The sequence below is a fragment of the Bombyx mori genome, chromosome 4 (assembly GCF_030269925.1).
Source record: "Bombyx mori chromosome 4, ASM3026992v2".
Classification (NCBI taxonomy): Eukaryota; Metazoa; Arthropoda; class Insecta; order Lepidoptera; family Bombycidae; genus Bombyx; species Bombyx mori.
Window position 1 is genome coordinate 647,577 of NC_085110.1, and position 19,199 is coordinate 666,775.

The window sequence follows — 19,199 nt, forward strand, 5'->3', positions numbered from 1 at the left end:
CAAAATAAAACAAATCACACAACTTCACTTTCGCGCTCCCGCCAAAAAAGTCGTTTCACCACTCTCAAATACCTATTGCTTAATGTATATTATCTACGTTCACCACTGTCATAAATAAGAACTATTGAGGCTTTATTTATTTTTATCTATATAGTAGGTTTCCTACTTCAGTGATTTTTATTTATTAGTTATGACACATACGTTCAATCATACACATAATAGATAGGTACCTATTTGACTCATTTGAGACATATTTAACAGACCACAGTCTACATCACAGATTAATATATTATTTACTCTACTTAATATTACTACTACTCTCTACTTAATATTTGTTCTTATGCCGGCCACTTACAAACATTCATTCGCAAACTTAGCGGCTGTGCAAATGTGTTCGGTACTCAATTTGCGAACCCGTTTGCGCTTCCTCCTACACTTCTTTACGAATGTCTCACGAATTTCTCCTCTTTTTTAATTCGTCAATAGAACATTGAAGAGAAAAATAGTTTTGAATTCTTTCCCAGACATCATTAACAGCCATGCTGTTTATAAGGGATTTCTTTTGATGAAGATACGCTACACAGTAGATGTCACGATCTATGAAAATAGCGAAACGTCCGTTGCCTTCGTAATCCTGGGCGCAACTGGTCACACGAATGTGTGAGAGACTACGCGAAGGATCGCGGTTCGCGCGCTTTGATGTCTGTTACAAAACCGACACAGCTTGGAAAACCACGAATGCAGCGAAAACTTTGCATAATCGTTTGTAAATGTCGTCCTACACTTGCGTGTTTGCGTAATTGTGCGAATGTGGGTGACCGGTATTGAGTAGGTATACATTTTGTCTAACTACCTATAAGTATCTATATATCTTTTTACTGTGAGGTCATTTTATGTAAAATTTGACGTCTGTCAGTGTTATCTTCATAGTAAGATGACCTACTTAAAAACATCGATTAAAATGAATGAATCGATAGGAACTTGAATCATATGTGGATTATACAAATCATCTGGTGAACCCCTGTCCCATTATTATTTTTTCTTTCGTAAATCTATAGAGAAAAAGAAGAGACGAGTAGATAATTTAACAAAAATATTGCATTTTTTAGGTTGAACGATCAGAACTGTTATTAGTATTGTCATCTTTATCAATGCTGTCAGCACTCAGAGATATTATTAATTCATTTTCACGTCGTCGAGCTTATTTGGGTACAAATAAAGAGTCACACAGCGCGGAAAAATACTGAACCACCCTTCTACCAGTACTGAAGTATTGCTAAAATGATACCTCTGCTACAACCTGCGTGTGCAGAAGTCACTACAGAAGACTGGAGAAATGTCGTAGAAAAAACAAAGCAAAATTTAGTTTACAAGATTTTGAACGAGATGTGAGAATAGACAATATTGTTGAAAATACTGACGGCAGTGATGAAGATGACAATACTAGTAACAAATCTGATAGTTCAACCTAACAAATGCAATATTTTGTTAAATTATGTGTTAGTCTTAAATTGTTTTATAAATTTACGACAGAAATAATAATAATGGGACAGGAATTATCGGTAGGCAGCGGCTTGGCTCTGCCCCTGGCATTGCTGAAGTCCATGGGCGACGGTAACCTCTCACCATCAGGTGGGCCGTATGCTCGTGTGCCTACAAGGACAATAAAAAAATAAAAAAAACACCTGAAGATTTTGAAATTCACATATGTTTCAAGTCCGTATCGATTCATTCACTTTAATCGATGTTTTTAAGCAGGTCACTTCATTATGAAGATAAAACTGACAGACGTCAAATGTTACCTATTTTAATTAAAAAAACTCAATATTAATAGGTAGTTTTGTTGTGGTAGTTAAATAGTTTATTAATGAAATTAAACTTATTTACAATCAAAATTTCTTGTGACACAATTGAGACGTAACAAAATAAAGCTCTTCTGAGGTATGAGTTTTTCAAATCTTTCTTGGTGATTATTTTGAACTTTCGTTTCCCAATAACTATTTTTGGTCGTGACAAATACTAAAAAAGGGCTGGACGGTAATTAGAACTTTATTGAATTTTAATATTAGCTTTCCGTTGGAATGAAATTAAGAAATATAATTTAAAAATATGAACAGTATTGTGAATGTGGCCAGTATGTAAGACCTACTTTTCCTGTAACTTTTATTGCTATTCAAAACTACGAAAAATAGTATTTCAACGAAATTAAATTTTAATATATTGTAGTCGACATTCAGACTAAAAGTATCAAGACACTAAAACACATACACTGACGACATTTTGAGAAAAATTAATACTATTTTGAAAGTTTCACCCCTTCACTATAGTTCAGCAAACGCCTTATATTGTTGCTTGTTGAAATATATTTGCTACAAGAAAAGCTGAACAGTATTTCTGTTATCTGAATATTTAAATCTTTGCCTCCATTATCACTAAATCATTTCAATAATAGGATTGAAAATTCTTTACATATATTATCTAGTATTAGATTTATATTTGAAAAATACACCTCATAAATTACATGTGTTTGTCATTATTGTATTGTTATTATTGGACCCTCAAAAAAGCTGATCGCCAACACATTGACACATTTGAGATTTGGTGGTAGAGAAAAATGATAAGGAATCATGAGACTGAATGAGTGATTAACGAATCTATTCTTAAGGAGCTCAAGTGTCTGATGAGGGTTTAGCATTCGCACGCAGAGGAGTTGCCCGTTCTTTAGACACATTGTCAGAAAGAGGTGACAACTCAGAAAAGCTGCTGATACCAGAAGATGCAGAAGACCCAAAAGCAAAGTCCAATGTGCTGGTGGGATCAGATACACTACTCTCAAAACTCTAGTCCATAATGCCAACAGTGCAGTCATGGATAGGTAGGGCCGGTGTAGAACAATCCAGAAGAAAGTTATTAAGGGTTTATTAAGCAATTAATTTCAGCATTAAGGATTATCAATACAAGGGAGGAGGAGGAGGTCATTATTCTTCTACATATACATATTAAAGAAGAAGAAACTGTTATATTGTTAGCAGTCCTTGATAAGTGTGTGTAAATTTTTATACTTAAACAGGTATCTTGAAGATGGAAAAATGATTTTCAAATACATACCCTGATACATAGAAACATCATTGCATACTTGCAAACTTCATAAAAGGGTGTTAATAAAGGCCCAAAGATAAGCAATATTAAAAAAAAATCTAAGTACATATGTATTTATATTTACTGAAACCATGTTAATGGTTTCAAATTGTTTCCTTAATTGAAAACCCAATGAGAATATGTTTCATTATTTTTTATTATCAGAAGTATGCATTAACCACTATGACTCATTACTTTTATCAATAAACCGAAATCACTCTGTTTATCATTATGTTAAGCTTTGTTTTCAATGAATATTACAGATAAATTGTATTCACATTGTAAGTTTAATGTGTTACACTTGTGTGATTGTATTTGATATCAAAATAAAATACATTATAAATTTAAACGCCTGTAAATTAAAAACAAGCCACCTAATTATACAAGCTTATCATTAAGTGGGACCTTAAATTAACTTCCAAATCAATTAATGAGCCCAATCACAGATGGCCATTCTGGAGAAAAATAAATATCTAATAAGGACTGAATACAGTTTTTTTTTTGTGTGAGATTTGTAATAGAAACAAACAAATGGGCAGAACTGATTATAATTCAAATGCACATAAAAAGCACATGCTATTTGTGAGATTGCACAGGAAACACACATACAATAAAATAACAAATACACCATATCTACATCATACCTCTGAATACAAAATAGAGTTCACAAAGAGATTTCATTTCCATTGGGAGTTGTGGTCTGATACTTTGGTAGAGTCAGGGATACTTAATACTAAACAAATAGGTGACCACAGCATATAAAACAATATCTACGTTCACAGGTGTAAAATGGCGGAAGTAGGATTCCCAGGTCAGCACACAACCACAACGACGGTCACTACCAATACCACTGTCCAGACCAACATAAGATTTGACATGTCATATCTTACAACACTGCCGGGAATTTTGAAGGCTGTTCAAGTTGTGAGTACACTAATAAACATATAATATACTTAGTCTGGCCATAAATACTGTTACAATTAAAAATAAACAAAATATTATATTTGAATTTGGAATCTGTCATTTTTATATGATTGCTCATTGGGTTTTTTCATTTTGGCGCCAATACATTGTACAATATTTTACGATATTAAAATGGAGTGGGGTGATAAAGAGAACCGAAGCGCTGTGATTGTATTACACAAAGTAGGTATGGAGCCAAATGCAATTTTTAAAACTCTCCATACGCTTGGTATTAATAAAATGTTTGTGTACCGGGCTATTAATAGGTGCAATGAGACCTCCTCTGTTTGTGACAGAAAAAAATCTGACCGTCCACGTAGTGTTCGTACGAAAAAGGTGGTCAAAGCAATAAGGGAAAGAATTCGAAGAAATCCTGTCCGAAAGCAAAATATTTTATCTCGGGAGATGAAGAAAGCACCTAGAACCATGTCGCGTATTTTAAAAGATGACTTAGGACTTGCAGAGACGTACTGGTCATTTCTTAACTGATAATTTAAAAGAGAATACGGTGGTAAAATCGAAACAACTACTGAAGCGGTACGCAAAGGGAGGTCATAGAAAAAAATTGTTTACGGATGAGATTTTTTATACAATTGAGCAACATTTTAACGAACAAAATGACTGTATTTATGCTCAAAGCTCTAAGGAAGCTTCCCAATTAGTCGACAGAGTGCAACGTGGGCACTATCCGACTTCAGTGATGGTTTGATGGGGTATTCGCTGTGAAGGAGTGACTGAGCCATACTTTTGTGAAAAAGGTATCAAAACATCGACACAAGTGTATCAAGATACCATTCTTGAGAAGGTAGTGAAGCCCCTTAACAACACATGTTCAATAATCAAGAATGGTCCTTCCAGCAAGACTCGGCGCCAAGTCATAAAGCTCGGTCTACGGAGTCTTGGTTGGAAACGAATGTTTCGGACTTCATCAGAGCTGAAGACTGGCTGTCGTCTAGTCCCGATCTTAATCCGCTGGATTATGATTTATGGTCAGTTTTACAGAGTACGGCTTGCTCTAAACGCCATGATAATTTGGGAGTCCATAAAACAATCCGCACGATTAGAAGTGAAAAAATTTCCCATGGAAAGAGTGAGTGCTTCTATTGATAACTGGCCTCAACATTTAAAGGACTGTATTGCAGCCAATGGAGACCACTTCGAATAAGCTTTTTATACTTTAAATTGTTTTATATTTATGTATTAAACTAACACACTGTAAAAGTAATAAATGTTAATTGCAATAGATTTTTTTTTTTAATTGCAACAGTATTTATGGCCAGACTAAGTATATATAGCTGGACAAATAACCTAATCGTCCTGAATTATTTCTTGAATTTAGTAAAACATTTCATAAGGAAAATTTAATGGTAATATAATGTTACATTAATGCTGGGGTTCGGGATAAACAAATTTTCCACCAAAGTACAAATAAAAAGATACAATAAAAATACTGTTCTAAACCTTTTTTTTAATATAAATTTATGGTCACGGTTTTAGTAATGAGACCCTTCATATTCTTCCTTTAGTGTATCATGCCCTCATCATTCTTGAGGTAGCTTGTGCAATAGTACTGGCAGCTGAGACATTCCCAGTGAATGACATAGCTGCAGCAGCCAGACTCCCTGCTGCCACCCCAACAGTCTTGAATCCAAGTAGAGTTAATAACCATAAACCTTTTCCAGTCCATAGAACGACTTTAGCTATCCCATTGACAAGACAAGCAGCACACGCATTACCCATGTCTGTGGAAATGTTCTTCAAAACAAAGAAAATACATATTAAAATAAAAATGTTGAGAATGTCATAACCTTGAGACATGACATCAAGCCTCAGTCCTGTCAGAATAACAGCTCTACTGGCTCATGTAATTTCAGAAATGTTATCGATGACCAAATACAAACTTTATACAAATATAAGGTTTTAAAAACAACAAAACGTGTCAGATGTAAGGTCCCAAATCCAGTTTTATTAGAAAGAGGTCAAACTAAAACAGTTATATGCCGAAATTATTCCAGATTGTAAATAAAAGTTGATAAATCTTGATTAAATCAAATTTAGCTCTCTAGCAGAAAAAAACAAATTTAAGAAAGTGAAGTTTTTTAATTTTCGTTAAATTATCATTACTATAAATGTCATGGGTTCAGTTTTTTGTCATTATATTAGAAAACTATGAAATATGAAGAATAGTATATTATGAAAAACCTACCTTGTTCAACTTAATACAGTAGATATAGCGGTTGTGTTGTTTAGGTCTTGTGTGACAATTCCTGGAATATTTCTTAAAATATATACATTCACTATTGTATTAAATAAATTCCATTCGCATTTGACTGTGACTCTGCGATCGGGTTGGATCACTGAAGTAGGAAACCTATGGAAATGAAACGTCAACAAAAAATTCGTGCCACTGTGACGTCATCTGGCCACAAAATATGGCGACTTTAGTGCTGCCCAGAAGATTTTAATGTTAGTAGGTTTTGTCGATAAACGTTCTTGGATAATTTTATTTTAAATACTGTTGAGTATGAATGTATTTGTAGAATTTATACTTTAATAGGAATTAAGTATATTGTTATGTGCAAAGATGATGTGATTTAGATATTATGTGAAATCTAAGACGAGTTCGTGCTTCAAATTTTCCAAGTAAACGATATGACGATTTTTAAAATTTGCTACACTGATTTTATAAAGTTGTCGTTTGCCGCAAAACATAAAGATATGGCATAGTACAGTGCCATCAGCCCATTTCTAGCATGCTGTATGTTATCGTATTTTGAGTACGTGTTTTTATTAGACTATTACAATCTATTTTAATTGTTTTGCTGACTCTAAAGTCCGTAACAGACTACCGCAGTGCACCTCAAGGAAGGTGCACCGCACCATTTGAATCACTCTCACTTGAGAGTGATTCAAATTTTAAACTTATCAAGGGACCGCCTGATAAAAAAAAACACCTACAGAACATTTATTCGTTAATGAAATTACAAATGTCATTCCTTGTGACTTCCTCTCTAAAATCACTTAATTAATAAATATTTAACGAATTTACAATAGTGTTTTACTCACTGCGGAATAAAACTATTTTATTTAAATAGTTCCGAAGAGATTTTGTCGGTAGCCTTTTTCTCGAAATATCTAAACAGAATGTCTAAATATGTTTTGATGACATAATATTTTAAAGAGTATTATGATTAGTGTCATGATGAATAGATTCCGACCGAAAAATGGTGTCCGATATTTCGGATTCAAATATATTATTAAGTGTATAATCCATTTTTCGGATGAGGGCTCCATAATGAATTTAAATATATATAGATAATAGTTTTGGGGCATCGACCTTCTTGAGATCCTATAAAATATGTTTTAATTATTATTTTTGTACGTTTTAAGCATGACAAAATTAGAAATTTTATATAAGCAATCATATTAAATCGATATGAAAGTCAATAAATAATGTACAACCCAAAACAGACGGCCGAACTGACGTGACAATGACATTTGGCGCGCAAAACATGGCGGATTTTCGGCCTCATTAGACCGAGACGGAGACATTTACGTATATTCATGTTTCATTTTATGTACGCACTGAAATACTGTTATATTGTTTTCTTGCGAGTTAAAGTGCTGAGTAAGAACGAGATAGATATATGTTTATGTGTGTGCCTTCAAAATGGGTGCTATTTATATAAGCAATTGTACGTATAGAACAATATGTCGTGTCCCTACTATATAGGTCTATGGGTTGGATGTATAGTAGGTACCTACACTCTGTCCTACACTACCGACCTAGGTGCACTATAAGGCAATGTATTAGATAGACTTAGCGTATTGAACGGGACTAACACTAGTGATGTGCATTACTTCTTAAAAGTGCACATTAACTTGAAACTTTTTCATGAATTACTTTTATACACTGTATTACTATACTGACCTAAATAGGTAGACGGGTTCATGGCTCACTTGGTGTTAAGCTGTTACTAACTAGTAAAAAGCTTGAATACAAATTTTGAAATCTCAATTGCAATAGTAGTCATCCATCGTGTGATGCATCTATGCTGGTCTTCAAATCACGCAAGCAGATATCTAATTTTTCTAAAAACAAATCATTAATTTATGTATTAACTGGTGATAGGGTGTAGTGTGAGTCCGCATCGGTAGATACCACCACCGTGCCTTTGTTGGTTGCGAAGCACTTACGCATACCGGTTTGAACATGAATAAGAGGCTACATGTCTTAAGGCATTCACGGTGTGACCATAATATATGATCTCCACTTACAGGTGGGCCATGAGCTTGTTCACTCATAATGCAATAAGTAAAAATAATGATTATTCCACACTTACTATAATACGATAACTAAACTATAACATGATATTAAAGGCTGTGGACTCAACAGAAACTACCGTTAGTTAAAACTTATTAACTTATTAAAGTTTACGTTCTTTATTCATTTGTTTGATTTTTAAATTGCTTCGTGTACATACCATGCTTAATTCTATAGTCTTATATAGTAAATTATGTCAAACAAACTTTAATCTTCTTTAGGAACCAAGATTGTAGTAAATAATAATTATAAAATATGGCAATATGAAATAAAACCACACGCCGTACCAGAGAAGCTCTTGTTTTGAAATGAAGGCTTAAAAAATAAATTATATATTAAGTTTTAAAAACGACGTAAAATAAGCAAACCCTATGAAATTTAAAACACATTTAATTAAATTACAAATTCCTTAAAACTCAGATTTTTACATCAAGATCTGTCGTACTTTCCCATCTCTAAAAGATCAAGTTAAATACCGACCATAGACATTTTTTGTATGATTCGTCCAACAGACAGGCAAAGGGAATGTAGCCAATACTATCTAATCTTTGGTATGGCTTTTGGCTGAGGCATCTATTGCATAAATAATAAATGGAACTGAATAAAATAGTTTAATAGTGGATAAATGAAAAAGACTTAACTAATTAATATTTTTTATGAATTTCATTTTGACAGATGTTGTTATACCTTCATCTGATTACGCATTTTATTAGAGAAAATGGTTCCTGTGCTCCTATAACCAGAATGTGGGCGCCGTCTTAGTCGCATCGTGGCCATGGTGGTCATCGTATACCAAGCGTCTTATCTTATCCTTAAAGTTTCCTTTTTTTTTTATGGCCGGGGCTGAACCTTCCGCATAGTTCAGCCCCGCCTACATGGCGCGTGGGTTTGTGCGGGACTGGACGTTCCGCAGATGTTGGGAGTGGCCCGCGGATCCAAGGGTTGGAATTTAATAGTCTACGCACTAAACGACTCCCCTACACTCTTACACCCGACGTCCGATCTCAGTCCGGGGTCAGTATACGATCAGAGTAGGAAGGTTTCCGTGGTCAATACCCGATACAACCAAACTCGCAGTGGCATCCCAAGGACGCCCGACCGACGGGTCGTCGGCCTCTCCCGTTCCGCCGCCTCCTTCCGCGAGATGGTGGTCTCGTAGAAGTCGAGCATTGCCAGGATTCGTCGCTGCCGAGCATCATAGCCACGACGGTCGGCAGCGACAGGTTTTTTTTTTATTGCTTTGATGGTCCAATCCTATGTTCGTGACGAGGCCGCGGCGGTGTTCCGCGAAAGCGGGGCAGTGCGCGAACATGTGCTCCGCCGTGTCCTCGTCATAGCCATTGCAGTGGTGGCAATTCGGCGTCAGCTTCGTCCGGACAATGAGGCGCAGGTAGCGGCCGAAGCAGCCGTGTCCCGTGAGCACCTGCGTCGCTCGGTTGCGATTCATCCAGTCTGAGAAAGCTGGGCGGATTGCCTCGACGGTCCATCGCCCGTAATCGGGGTTCGTCAAGCGGTGAGACCACGGCTTGAGCACGGCCCACAGAGATTAGAGTATCTGCGCTCGTACTTCCATCGCGGCGCGACGTGGTTCTCCCCTGGAGCGGAAATCGCATCTCCACGCGTATTCTATGGCAAGCGCGTCCGCTTCCAGGTCCCAGAAAGGCGTCCCGGTGAATACGCACGCCGCTACGGACGAGAAGATACGATACCTGCGAATCATCCTGACCGTAATTGCGGGCTGCAGACGTGGCAACGCTGCAACATTGTCGCGGTTCAGACCTAATTTTTCGTAGTGAGCATGGAAGCTTCAACGACTATCCAGCAGGAGACCGAGGTGCTGCGTAACCCGGTCGCCTCGATTTCGACCCAGACGTCCCCGATCACGAGGTGGGCCCCGAGGCGATGCTCTCCGGGCCTCGTGAAACAATAGGCCTTGGGATTTCTTGAGTGCTATTTCCAGGCCCAGGGTTCGGATCATGGCGACGACGAAGGCCATCCCCACACAGAACAGACGGGCAAACTCGTAAACACTTCCCCCGGGTCACGACCAAAGTGTCGTCTGCGTAGCAAATTACCCCCAAGCCCGGGAGAGGAGGAGCGCGAAGGGCGCCCCTCAGGACTCAGTCGTAGCCGATTTTCCACAAAGGGGCCAAGAGGGTCAAAACCCGACCTCTGTGGAATACCGCACTCGACGGCGTAGCGGAGCACTGGCCCACCGCTCCCAGTGTACCGACCTGTCTTCGAGGTAGAATCCGATCAGCCGATGGAGATACGCAGGTCCCCTGAAACTAGCGCAAGAGCGCTAGAGAGTGCAGAGTGTTGAACGCGTTGGCGATGTCCAGAGATACCCCTAGTGCAACCCCGCCTCAGCCGACAGCCTCATTTGAGAGGGAGCGCAGGTGCATCAGCACGTGGATGGTCGAGCTACCCTCCTTGCTGAATCGCCAACAGTCAACATTTCCCTCTGATCGATTATTCTATTTAAGCAATAACCAAATTGAATAGCTCCATAACAACATCTAACAGCATCCTGAAGGCCTTAGCAGACCGTTAGAACTGTCAATACTTGAACCATTGTACCATGGTTCACTTGCGGACTAAATAAAAATAATAATAATAATGATTGATTCGAAGTAAGTATCTATCTATCTATCAGCCCATGGACGTCCACTGCTGGACATAGGCCTCCCCCAAGCCTCGCCACAAAGACCGGTCCTGCGCTGCCTGCATCCAGCGGATCCCCGCGAACCTTAATAGGTCGTCGGCCCACCTTGTGGGAGGCCTACCCACGCTACGTCTCCCAGTACGCGGTCGCCACTCAAGAACCTTCTGGCCCCAACGGCCATCTGTTCCGCGAGCAATGTGTCCTGCCCACTGCCACTTCAGTGTCGCAATCCTTTGGGCTATGTCGGTTACCATGGTTTTCCTGCGAATCTCCTCATTTCTGATTTGGTCTCGCAGGGAAACTCCGAGCATAGCCCTCTCCATTGCTCTTTGGGTGACCTTGAGCCTTCTCATAAGGCCCATTGTGAGCGACCACGTCTCAGTGCCATATGTCATCACTGGCAACACACACTGGTCAAAGACTTTCGTCTTGAGACACTGTGGTATTTGTGATGAGAAGATTTTACGTAGCTTTCCGAACGCTGCCCATCCGAGCTGGATTCGACGGTTGACCTCTTTTTCGAAGTTGGACTTACCTAGCTGGACAGTGTGTCCCAGGTAAATATACTCGTCAACAACTTCGAGCGTAGAGCCTCCGATCTTTACTGGAGTGGGCGCTACATGAGCATTCAACATAATTTTTGTTTTTTCTTTGTTCATATTTAGACCCACTCGGATAGAAGCCCTACTGAGGTCTTTGAGCATTGTACTGAGGTCCTCCATGGTCTCGGCCATAATCACAATATCATCGGCGAACCGAAGGTGAGTTATGTACTCGCCGTTTATGTTGATGCCTAGTCCTTTCCAGTCCAGAACTTTGAAAACATCTTCCAGCGCAGCGGTAAATAGTTTCGGAGAAATAACATCTCCTTGCCTCACGCCACGCTGCAGAAGGATAGGTTCTGAAGCCCGGTCCTGTACTCGGACTGACATAGTAGCGTTTTCATACAAACACCTCAACACTTCGATATACCGATAATCAATTTGGCACCGTTGGAGAGACTGTAACACGGCCCAGGTTTCAATCGAATCAAAGGCTTTCTCGTAGTCCACAAATGCTAAGCAAAGCGGCAGGTTATATTCCTCGGTCTTTTGTACAATCTGCCGCAACGTATGAATGTGGTCTACGGTACTATAGCCTTTTCGGAAACCGGCTTGTTCGGGTGGCTGGAAGTCATCAAACCTGCGCGCGAGACGGTTCGTAATAACTCTCGAGAACAACTTATAGACATGACTCAGAAGTGAGATGGGTCTATAATTCTTCAAACGAGTATTGTCACCCTTTTTGAAGAACAGTACCACCACACTTCTGGTCCATGCCAGGGGCACATTCCCATCGAGAATGACGGAATTAAATAAATTTTGTAGGGCCCGAAGGACTGGTTTTCCACCCGCCTTCAGAAGTTCGACGGTAATTCCATCCTCGCCCGGTGCCTTGTTGTCCTTAAGTTGCTTGAGAGCCATTCTAATCTCGCACAGGCTGATGTCGGGGATATCTTCGGTATAGTGTCGGACTAATCTAGCTCTTGGATCCTTTACTAGATATTCCACGGGTTGTCGAGTAGATGTGTATAGCTGTCCATAGAACTTCTCGACCTCTCTCAAAAGCTCAGGCTTGGACGAAATGATCCTGCCATCATCGATCTTCAGTCTTGTCAACTGGCTTTTCCCAAGAGACAAATCTCTCGCGAACACCTTGGAGCCTTTGTTTCGTTCTATAGCCTCTTTAATACGCTCAGTATTAAAACGGCGTAGATCAAATTTAAGAGACTTTGAGATCTGTCTGTTGAGAGACCGATATTTAAACGAATCTTCTGAAGACTGCAAAATCATTCCGCGACGTTCTTCCATGAGTTTGAGAGTAGGGTCTGAGAGTTTTTTGGTTCTGTTTGTACGACGGGCTCCAAAAAACTTGGAACCAATCGTATGGACAGCATTCACAAACCCGTCATTGTAATCGTCCACGGAGCCTCCTAGGCAATCGAAGCGGTTTTGAAGTTCGAGCTGAAAGTGCCCAGAACTTTGGATCTGAGCTGGTGCTGGACGGAGCGTAGACCTTATCAGTCGGAATCTCTCAAGCTTAATATTGAGGTTCAATGTGCCTCTTACCATCCGATGATCACTTCCTGTTTTAACCATATTGATCACAGAGACATCATTGAATATTTGCCTTTTTGTCGACATAATGAAATCTATCTCATTTTTGATGGCACCATTGGGGCTCATCCAGGTCCACTTCCTGTGATTCCGTTTTTGGAAGAAAGAGTTCATCATAAATAATTCTTCTTTCTCCATGAAACCGGCAAGTAAGTTTCCCCGATGATTTCGATTCCCAAATCCAAATGGTCCCACTCGCAGCTCCCCCTCGGACCGTTTACCCAGTCTGGCGTTGAAATCCCCCATGACAATGGTGATGTGAGTTTTAAAGCTATGCATGGCTCTGGAAATGTCCTCATACATAGTCTCTACCTCATCGTCGGAGTGTGCCGAGGTCGGAGCGTAAACCTGTATGATCTTCAACGAATACTTTTTGGTGATTCTGAGTACAAGGTACGCCACCCTGGTTGACACACTCTCGATTTTGAGCACATTATTCACAAGGGACTTGTGGACGAAAAATCCGACACCGCCTTGAGACAGATGATCACCTTCTCGAAAATAGAGCAAGTTACCGGACCTCAGAGTTATCGTGTCCTCTCCCTCTCTTCGGACTTCAGATAAGCCCACAATGTCCCACCGTAACCTGCTCAATTCTTCCTCGAGTTCCACAATCTTCTCATCGGTCCGCAGTGTTCGCACGTTGTATGTTGCCAGGTCCAGTCGTCGTTTTTTATGGTAGCCGGATCTCTGCCGGAGATTCTTAGCACCCCCTGCCCCGCCGTTACCTTGACCGCTACCGTAGCCAGGAATAGCGGAGCTGCCGGGGACTGGGGGCCAGTTTTTATTTGTGTCAGCCATGTTGGGGGGGGTTGCCATAATCGCCACGCTTGGCATGCGGGTTGGCGATAGCAGTGTGCTGTTATGATACTCGGAGAACGCTGCTGCCCATTCTCTGGATAATCCCTTAGTCGCCTCTTACGACACCCACGGGAGGAGAAGGGGAGGTGTTATTCTTTTATCGAGGCCGACACCACACGACGTAAGTATCAGTTGAATGGAATATTTAAATTTATTCAACTGATAATTATTTTTAATAATGAATTTATTTTATTTTATTTGTTTTGGTAATTTTAAGTGTGTTTCAACTATGTTATGTACACATATGGACTTGTTGTTGTTGTCTGAAATAAATAAATTATTCATTCATTCATTCATAACAAAATCTCGTTTCAATGTAGTCTGATTCCGTGCTTTTATAATAAATCTTCTTACTGTCCATAGCTCTAACGAATTACTTCTTAATTCAAATCAAATCAATTCAATTAATCAATTAATAACCTAGTTCATCGTTTGTTTCCCACATAAATTGTAATATTATTAACATGTTTAAACCTGAAAATTATAAAATTAATTTAGTAAATCAATTCAGGAAAGTCGAGGCCTAGCGTAAAAAATCCCCGACCATAGACAAGTGGTACAACGAATAATGAAACACAACAATTTAGAATTGTCGCTTTTCCTTGAACAGTTATTTATTGAACACTGTTTTAAAATATATTTTTTTAAGATTTACATAGAACAAATCGTGTAAAAATGAAATAGCAGAAAACATGCAGATGATTATAGTTTTTAATCATGACATGAGTAGGAAATTATGAAACTGAATTCTACCTAAGATTGGCTAAGATTCGTGTTGTTTTCATTTTTATTTAATACAGTAATCTCCATTTTAACACGGTACTCATTAACTCATTTTCATATTACGCGATTTCAGTCCCTCATTTAACACGGGTGAATACCCGCACAGACAGACATATAACGTGTGAAATTCCCGCATTATCTAAGGATTCCCTTAGAATGCCTTAGATAATGCGGGAATTCGTGCTGTCAAATTCATAATAATTTATAGTTATTTAATAAGTTCACAATTAATTCGCACATTGTTATAACCTTTGCACATTGTGTGAATTGTGTTGTTATAAAATTAAATTAATTTATTAAATTTGTGTTCGTAGTTTTTGAATTGTAAAAACATTGGTTATATGTATTGTATTATATTTCTATATAACGCGTTATATGGGTTCATACAAGCGCGTTATGCGAGAATACTCCTACAACGCATTTCCTATACCGCGGAACTAATCTACCTTGCTATAGGATTACTGTATATACTGTTACGCCGGTAAGAATAACGCCATCTATCGTCGTACGAATATCAAAGGATCTAGTAGCACCTAGAACGCTCAAGAAGTACAACGTCATATATTGTCAGATACCGGAAACACAATACTAGAGATGTGAGGAATATTCTCGATAATTCTAGGGATGAGGTATCGGTTATAAAAGCGTTGTAGAGATGGCACGCAGTCAGTCAATAATCGGAACTACTCGAAACGAAACAGCGAACGGATCACCTGAAGCGAAGCGGAAGAAGCGAATTGAGAATTTAAAGTGTTTGTGAAGTGTTTAAGTGTTGAATACCGTTTTTAATTCATACTTCGGTGGAATTTTATTTATCCCGAACTCCAACGCGTAACAATACATAGTAGACAACAGCGTCGTAATAAATTGCCTCTCCGGCTTGTTGTCGTAACTTTTGTTGCGAAATTCTAAGAACACAATCGATTAATTTTCAGGGTGCCAGTCTCCTTGGTTTCATATGTATTCAATTCTCAAATTTGAAGACGTTATCAAAAGGCTCATATTTCGGCTGGATATCGATGATAGCGTTCTGGTTCACGGGCATCCTCCTCGGACTGTATCTGTTCCACATCGTCGAGAAGTTCTACAAGATCCCCTGGCTGAAGATGGAGTTTCTGTTCTGTGCCTTATGGACGCTGCTGTATTTGATCGCGTCAATATTGGCGACTACGGTCTACGATAATCCACATTCTGCCGCCGCTGTGAGTATTAGGCTTTATTGTTAATGCTTTTTCGGTCAGAATAGCGCGCAATAGATAGCTGTAACGCATGGCGAAGCTCCGGTCATCATTCTCGTTTGCGACGAAAGGCTCGGTGAGTAAATTAACCCACAGACACAGCCCACTGAGTTTCTCGCCGGAACTTCTCAGTGGGTCGCGTTTCCGATGCGGTGGTAGATTGAGCCCCGTGAGCTCACTTACTCGCCTGGTGACGCTGAAATGGTATCTCAAGACCATCAGCTTAGGTAGGGAAAAAAGAAGGTGAAGCCGTACTCTTTGTTCCTTGCTAAACAAGGACTTTATTTTAAAGCTCGCGTGCATATGATAAATGAGCACCATTGTTTAAAAGAATAAAGTTTATACTGTGGGACGAGAAGGCGCTGAAACATGTTTAATGATATTTCCAGTTCTTCGGTTTCGTCGCGACCGTAGCGTACGGGCTGGACGCGTTCCTGAAGTGGCGCGGCGTGCGCGGCGGCGGCCTGGCGCAGGGCACGCGCGTCGTCTCCAAGCAGACCACCTCCGTGGAGGCGCCGCCGCCCCGGGAGGCCTACTAGTCCACTTGCTTTACATATCCCAGAAATTTATGAAAATAACCTTAAGTTCAACAGTATGTATTCACTATTTGAAACTGCACACTCACATATCGTAAGCTTTCGAATGTTATGTACTTAAAGCTCGCAGCGAGTTACTGTTAGGGCATGTAAGACTTAGTCACAAGTTTATCACAATCTAATTGTCGAGTTTTAAATTATTTTAATTATTCACTTTGACATTTGAACCCATCAAAATGTTATCGGTCGCAGCGCTTGCGGCAGATACCGACGCGCGACGGGAGGATCGTATTACGTGTAGTTACGCATTCGCGCGTTGAAGTCTGACGGGTGCAGCCAAAATACAATACTGTTGAGACATCTGCTGTTGAAAGCTTAACGTGACGCATATATACCATTAGTCATTCGAAAATAGAGCAAACTACTTAATAGGGGTGGGGGGCTGACCCGCCGGGGGGCACGGGGCGGGGGCCGACCCACCGGGGGGCAGGGGGCGGGGGCAGCCGGCGCCGGCCCTGCTTGTTGCGACCTCATGCATTTCGTAAACTAGGATTTGTATAAAGTTGTCTCGAGCGTCGTACATGACGAACCCACGCGGACCGACACATGCAACAAACTAATTTTATCTATCTATATTCTGTTATCTATCATTCTAACGGACCCATCGAAATTAAATTTATACTCTACTGTACTATTTATAATTCCACTACACTACACACAAATCAAACATTTGTTTATTTTTGTTACATTTTTATTGAATTTTAAACATAATATACTGTGGTTTTGACATACTAAAACACGATTCTAACAACGAATTTCGCTTTAACTGTATCGTTACGAACATTTTGTCTCTGTCGCTCGTCGCTCTCGGCACGAGAGAGAGAGAGAAACAGCTGAATGTACGTTTGTTTGTTTGAGCGTTATTTTTAAGTAAGGTCAACAAAACAACTCTGTGTACCTGCGGTTTTATATTAACATGTTTCGCTTAGTTTTTAAGAATATTATTTTTGTTACTTCATAATGTCTTCATAGTGAGTTAAGCGTACGTGTTAAACTTTAAATGAATAGTGAAGTAAGTTTTAAAATAAACATGGCCTTATTAGATAATACACTTTGTCTGCGGTGCTGTTGTCCATTGTATTATTACTCGTTCGAGATTTGGAGCGAGGTCAGTCAGTATTTTTTATATTTTATGGTTTAAAAGCAGGCTCGCCGTACCGTTTGTTGATAAATAAAATCGCGTACCCTAATTAAATACCGTAGATTGGCGGGAATCAGGACTTTTTCCAAATCCAACACAAATTTTCAATGGTTTTTCTTACCAATAAAATTGAAATTAAAATGGTTCTGGGGGCTTAAATTTTTATATACGATGCGTTATTATACATAGTTTATTACAAAATATACACAAAAATTGCAAAAAAAACTAGCTTGACCCGATTCACCTTGGCTTTCGGGTGAATCTGGTCACGTATGGGGACAATAGAATTTTTCGATAGGGCTACTATTTAGTTGTTAGCTAGGTAATTAACTTTTTAATATCTTTAATGAGTAACAAAACTTTGATGACTAAGTTAAACTATGTAATATTCTTTAACACTAAATAATAGTCATTTTTAGTTCAACAAAGTTAAATCTAACAGCTCAAAAAAGTATTGTGACGTCCCAGATTTGTCCCTATTCTAGCTCTAGTCTCTATTCCCCCCAATCAACTGTATTTGATGTTTTGGAATTAAAATAAATATGTATATATAAGCGTCAACACCGCCAGCCGAGCTGTGCTCTCTGTAGAACGTAAAACCACATTGACATTTATAAAATTGTACTATTTATTAATCACTTTTATACTGTAATCTTTTTAAAATAATTATATATTTTTTAATTGTTAATATTTGTTAAGTTTTGTACTAAAATACATAATAATATATTTTTACTAACGAGTTGTTAACGATATTAGCGTCGCACCGAGCGCCCGCAAGATTCAAAAGCTATGGATAATAATTATAATCTAATCAGAGATTGCAATTGATTAATTTCATAAATATTATAAGGCTGTTATTTCAACGAAACAATCTAACAGTGTGTATAATTATCGTTTTGTTTTGTTGTTTGAATATTAACATTGACTTTGGTCGAAAATTTATTGCATTCATTTGCATTTGATGAAGAATTTTATATCTATTACTTACACGATTTTAAAAACAATTTTTAAAAGTTTTGCTACTTCGGTGAGTGAACGTTCTGCTCTCCCGGGGTGATTAAGGCACAATTCAAATCGTGTTTAGGTATTTTAATGAAGTTTTTATCTAAATGTTTTTTTTTTTTGTTTAATTGAATTTAATCATTTTATTATTATGAATTTTATAATATTTTAATAAAACGTTTGTATTGTAAGTGTTATTTATTGATGACCTACGCACGTACCTGACACACCTCCACGAATGATTTACGATGAAGAAATAACATCGTCTATTGCCTCTGTGAGTCCGCGCGGGTAGGTACCACCACCCTGCCTGTACCTGCCGTGAAGCAGTA

The 19,199-nt window shown here is 38.9% G+C and overlaps 1 protein-coding gene across 3 annotated transcripts; it reads left to right on the plus strand.

Moving 5' to 3' along the window:
- Positions 1-1,760: 1,760 nt before the first annotated feature.
- LOC101744416 (MARVEL domain-containing protein 1) lies at positions 1,761-19,058 on the plus strand. 3 transcript variants are annotated; one of them, XM_062677133.1, is made up of 4 exons: positions 1,761-3,044; positions 3,921-4,062; positions 15,826-16,092; positions 16,518-19,058. In XM_062677133.1, exons 2-4 carry the CDS (start codon positions 3,928-3,930, stop codon positions 16,665-16,667), a joined length of 552 nt encoding a protein of 183 aa, XP_062533117.1. In that variant the 5' UTR covers positions 1,761-3,044; positions 3,921-3,927; the 3' UTR covers positions 16,668-19,058. The 3 variants fall into 3 exon arrangements, with proteins under 3 accessions (XP_062533117.1, XP_012548430.1, XP_004929140.1); XM_012692976.4 differs by having other exon boundaries at positions 1,761-2,037; XM_004929083.5 differs by having other exon boundaries at positions 1,765-1,941.
- The last annotated feature ends 141 nt before the right edge of the window (positions 19,059-19,199 follow it).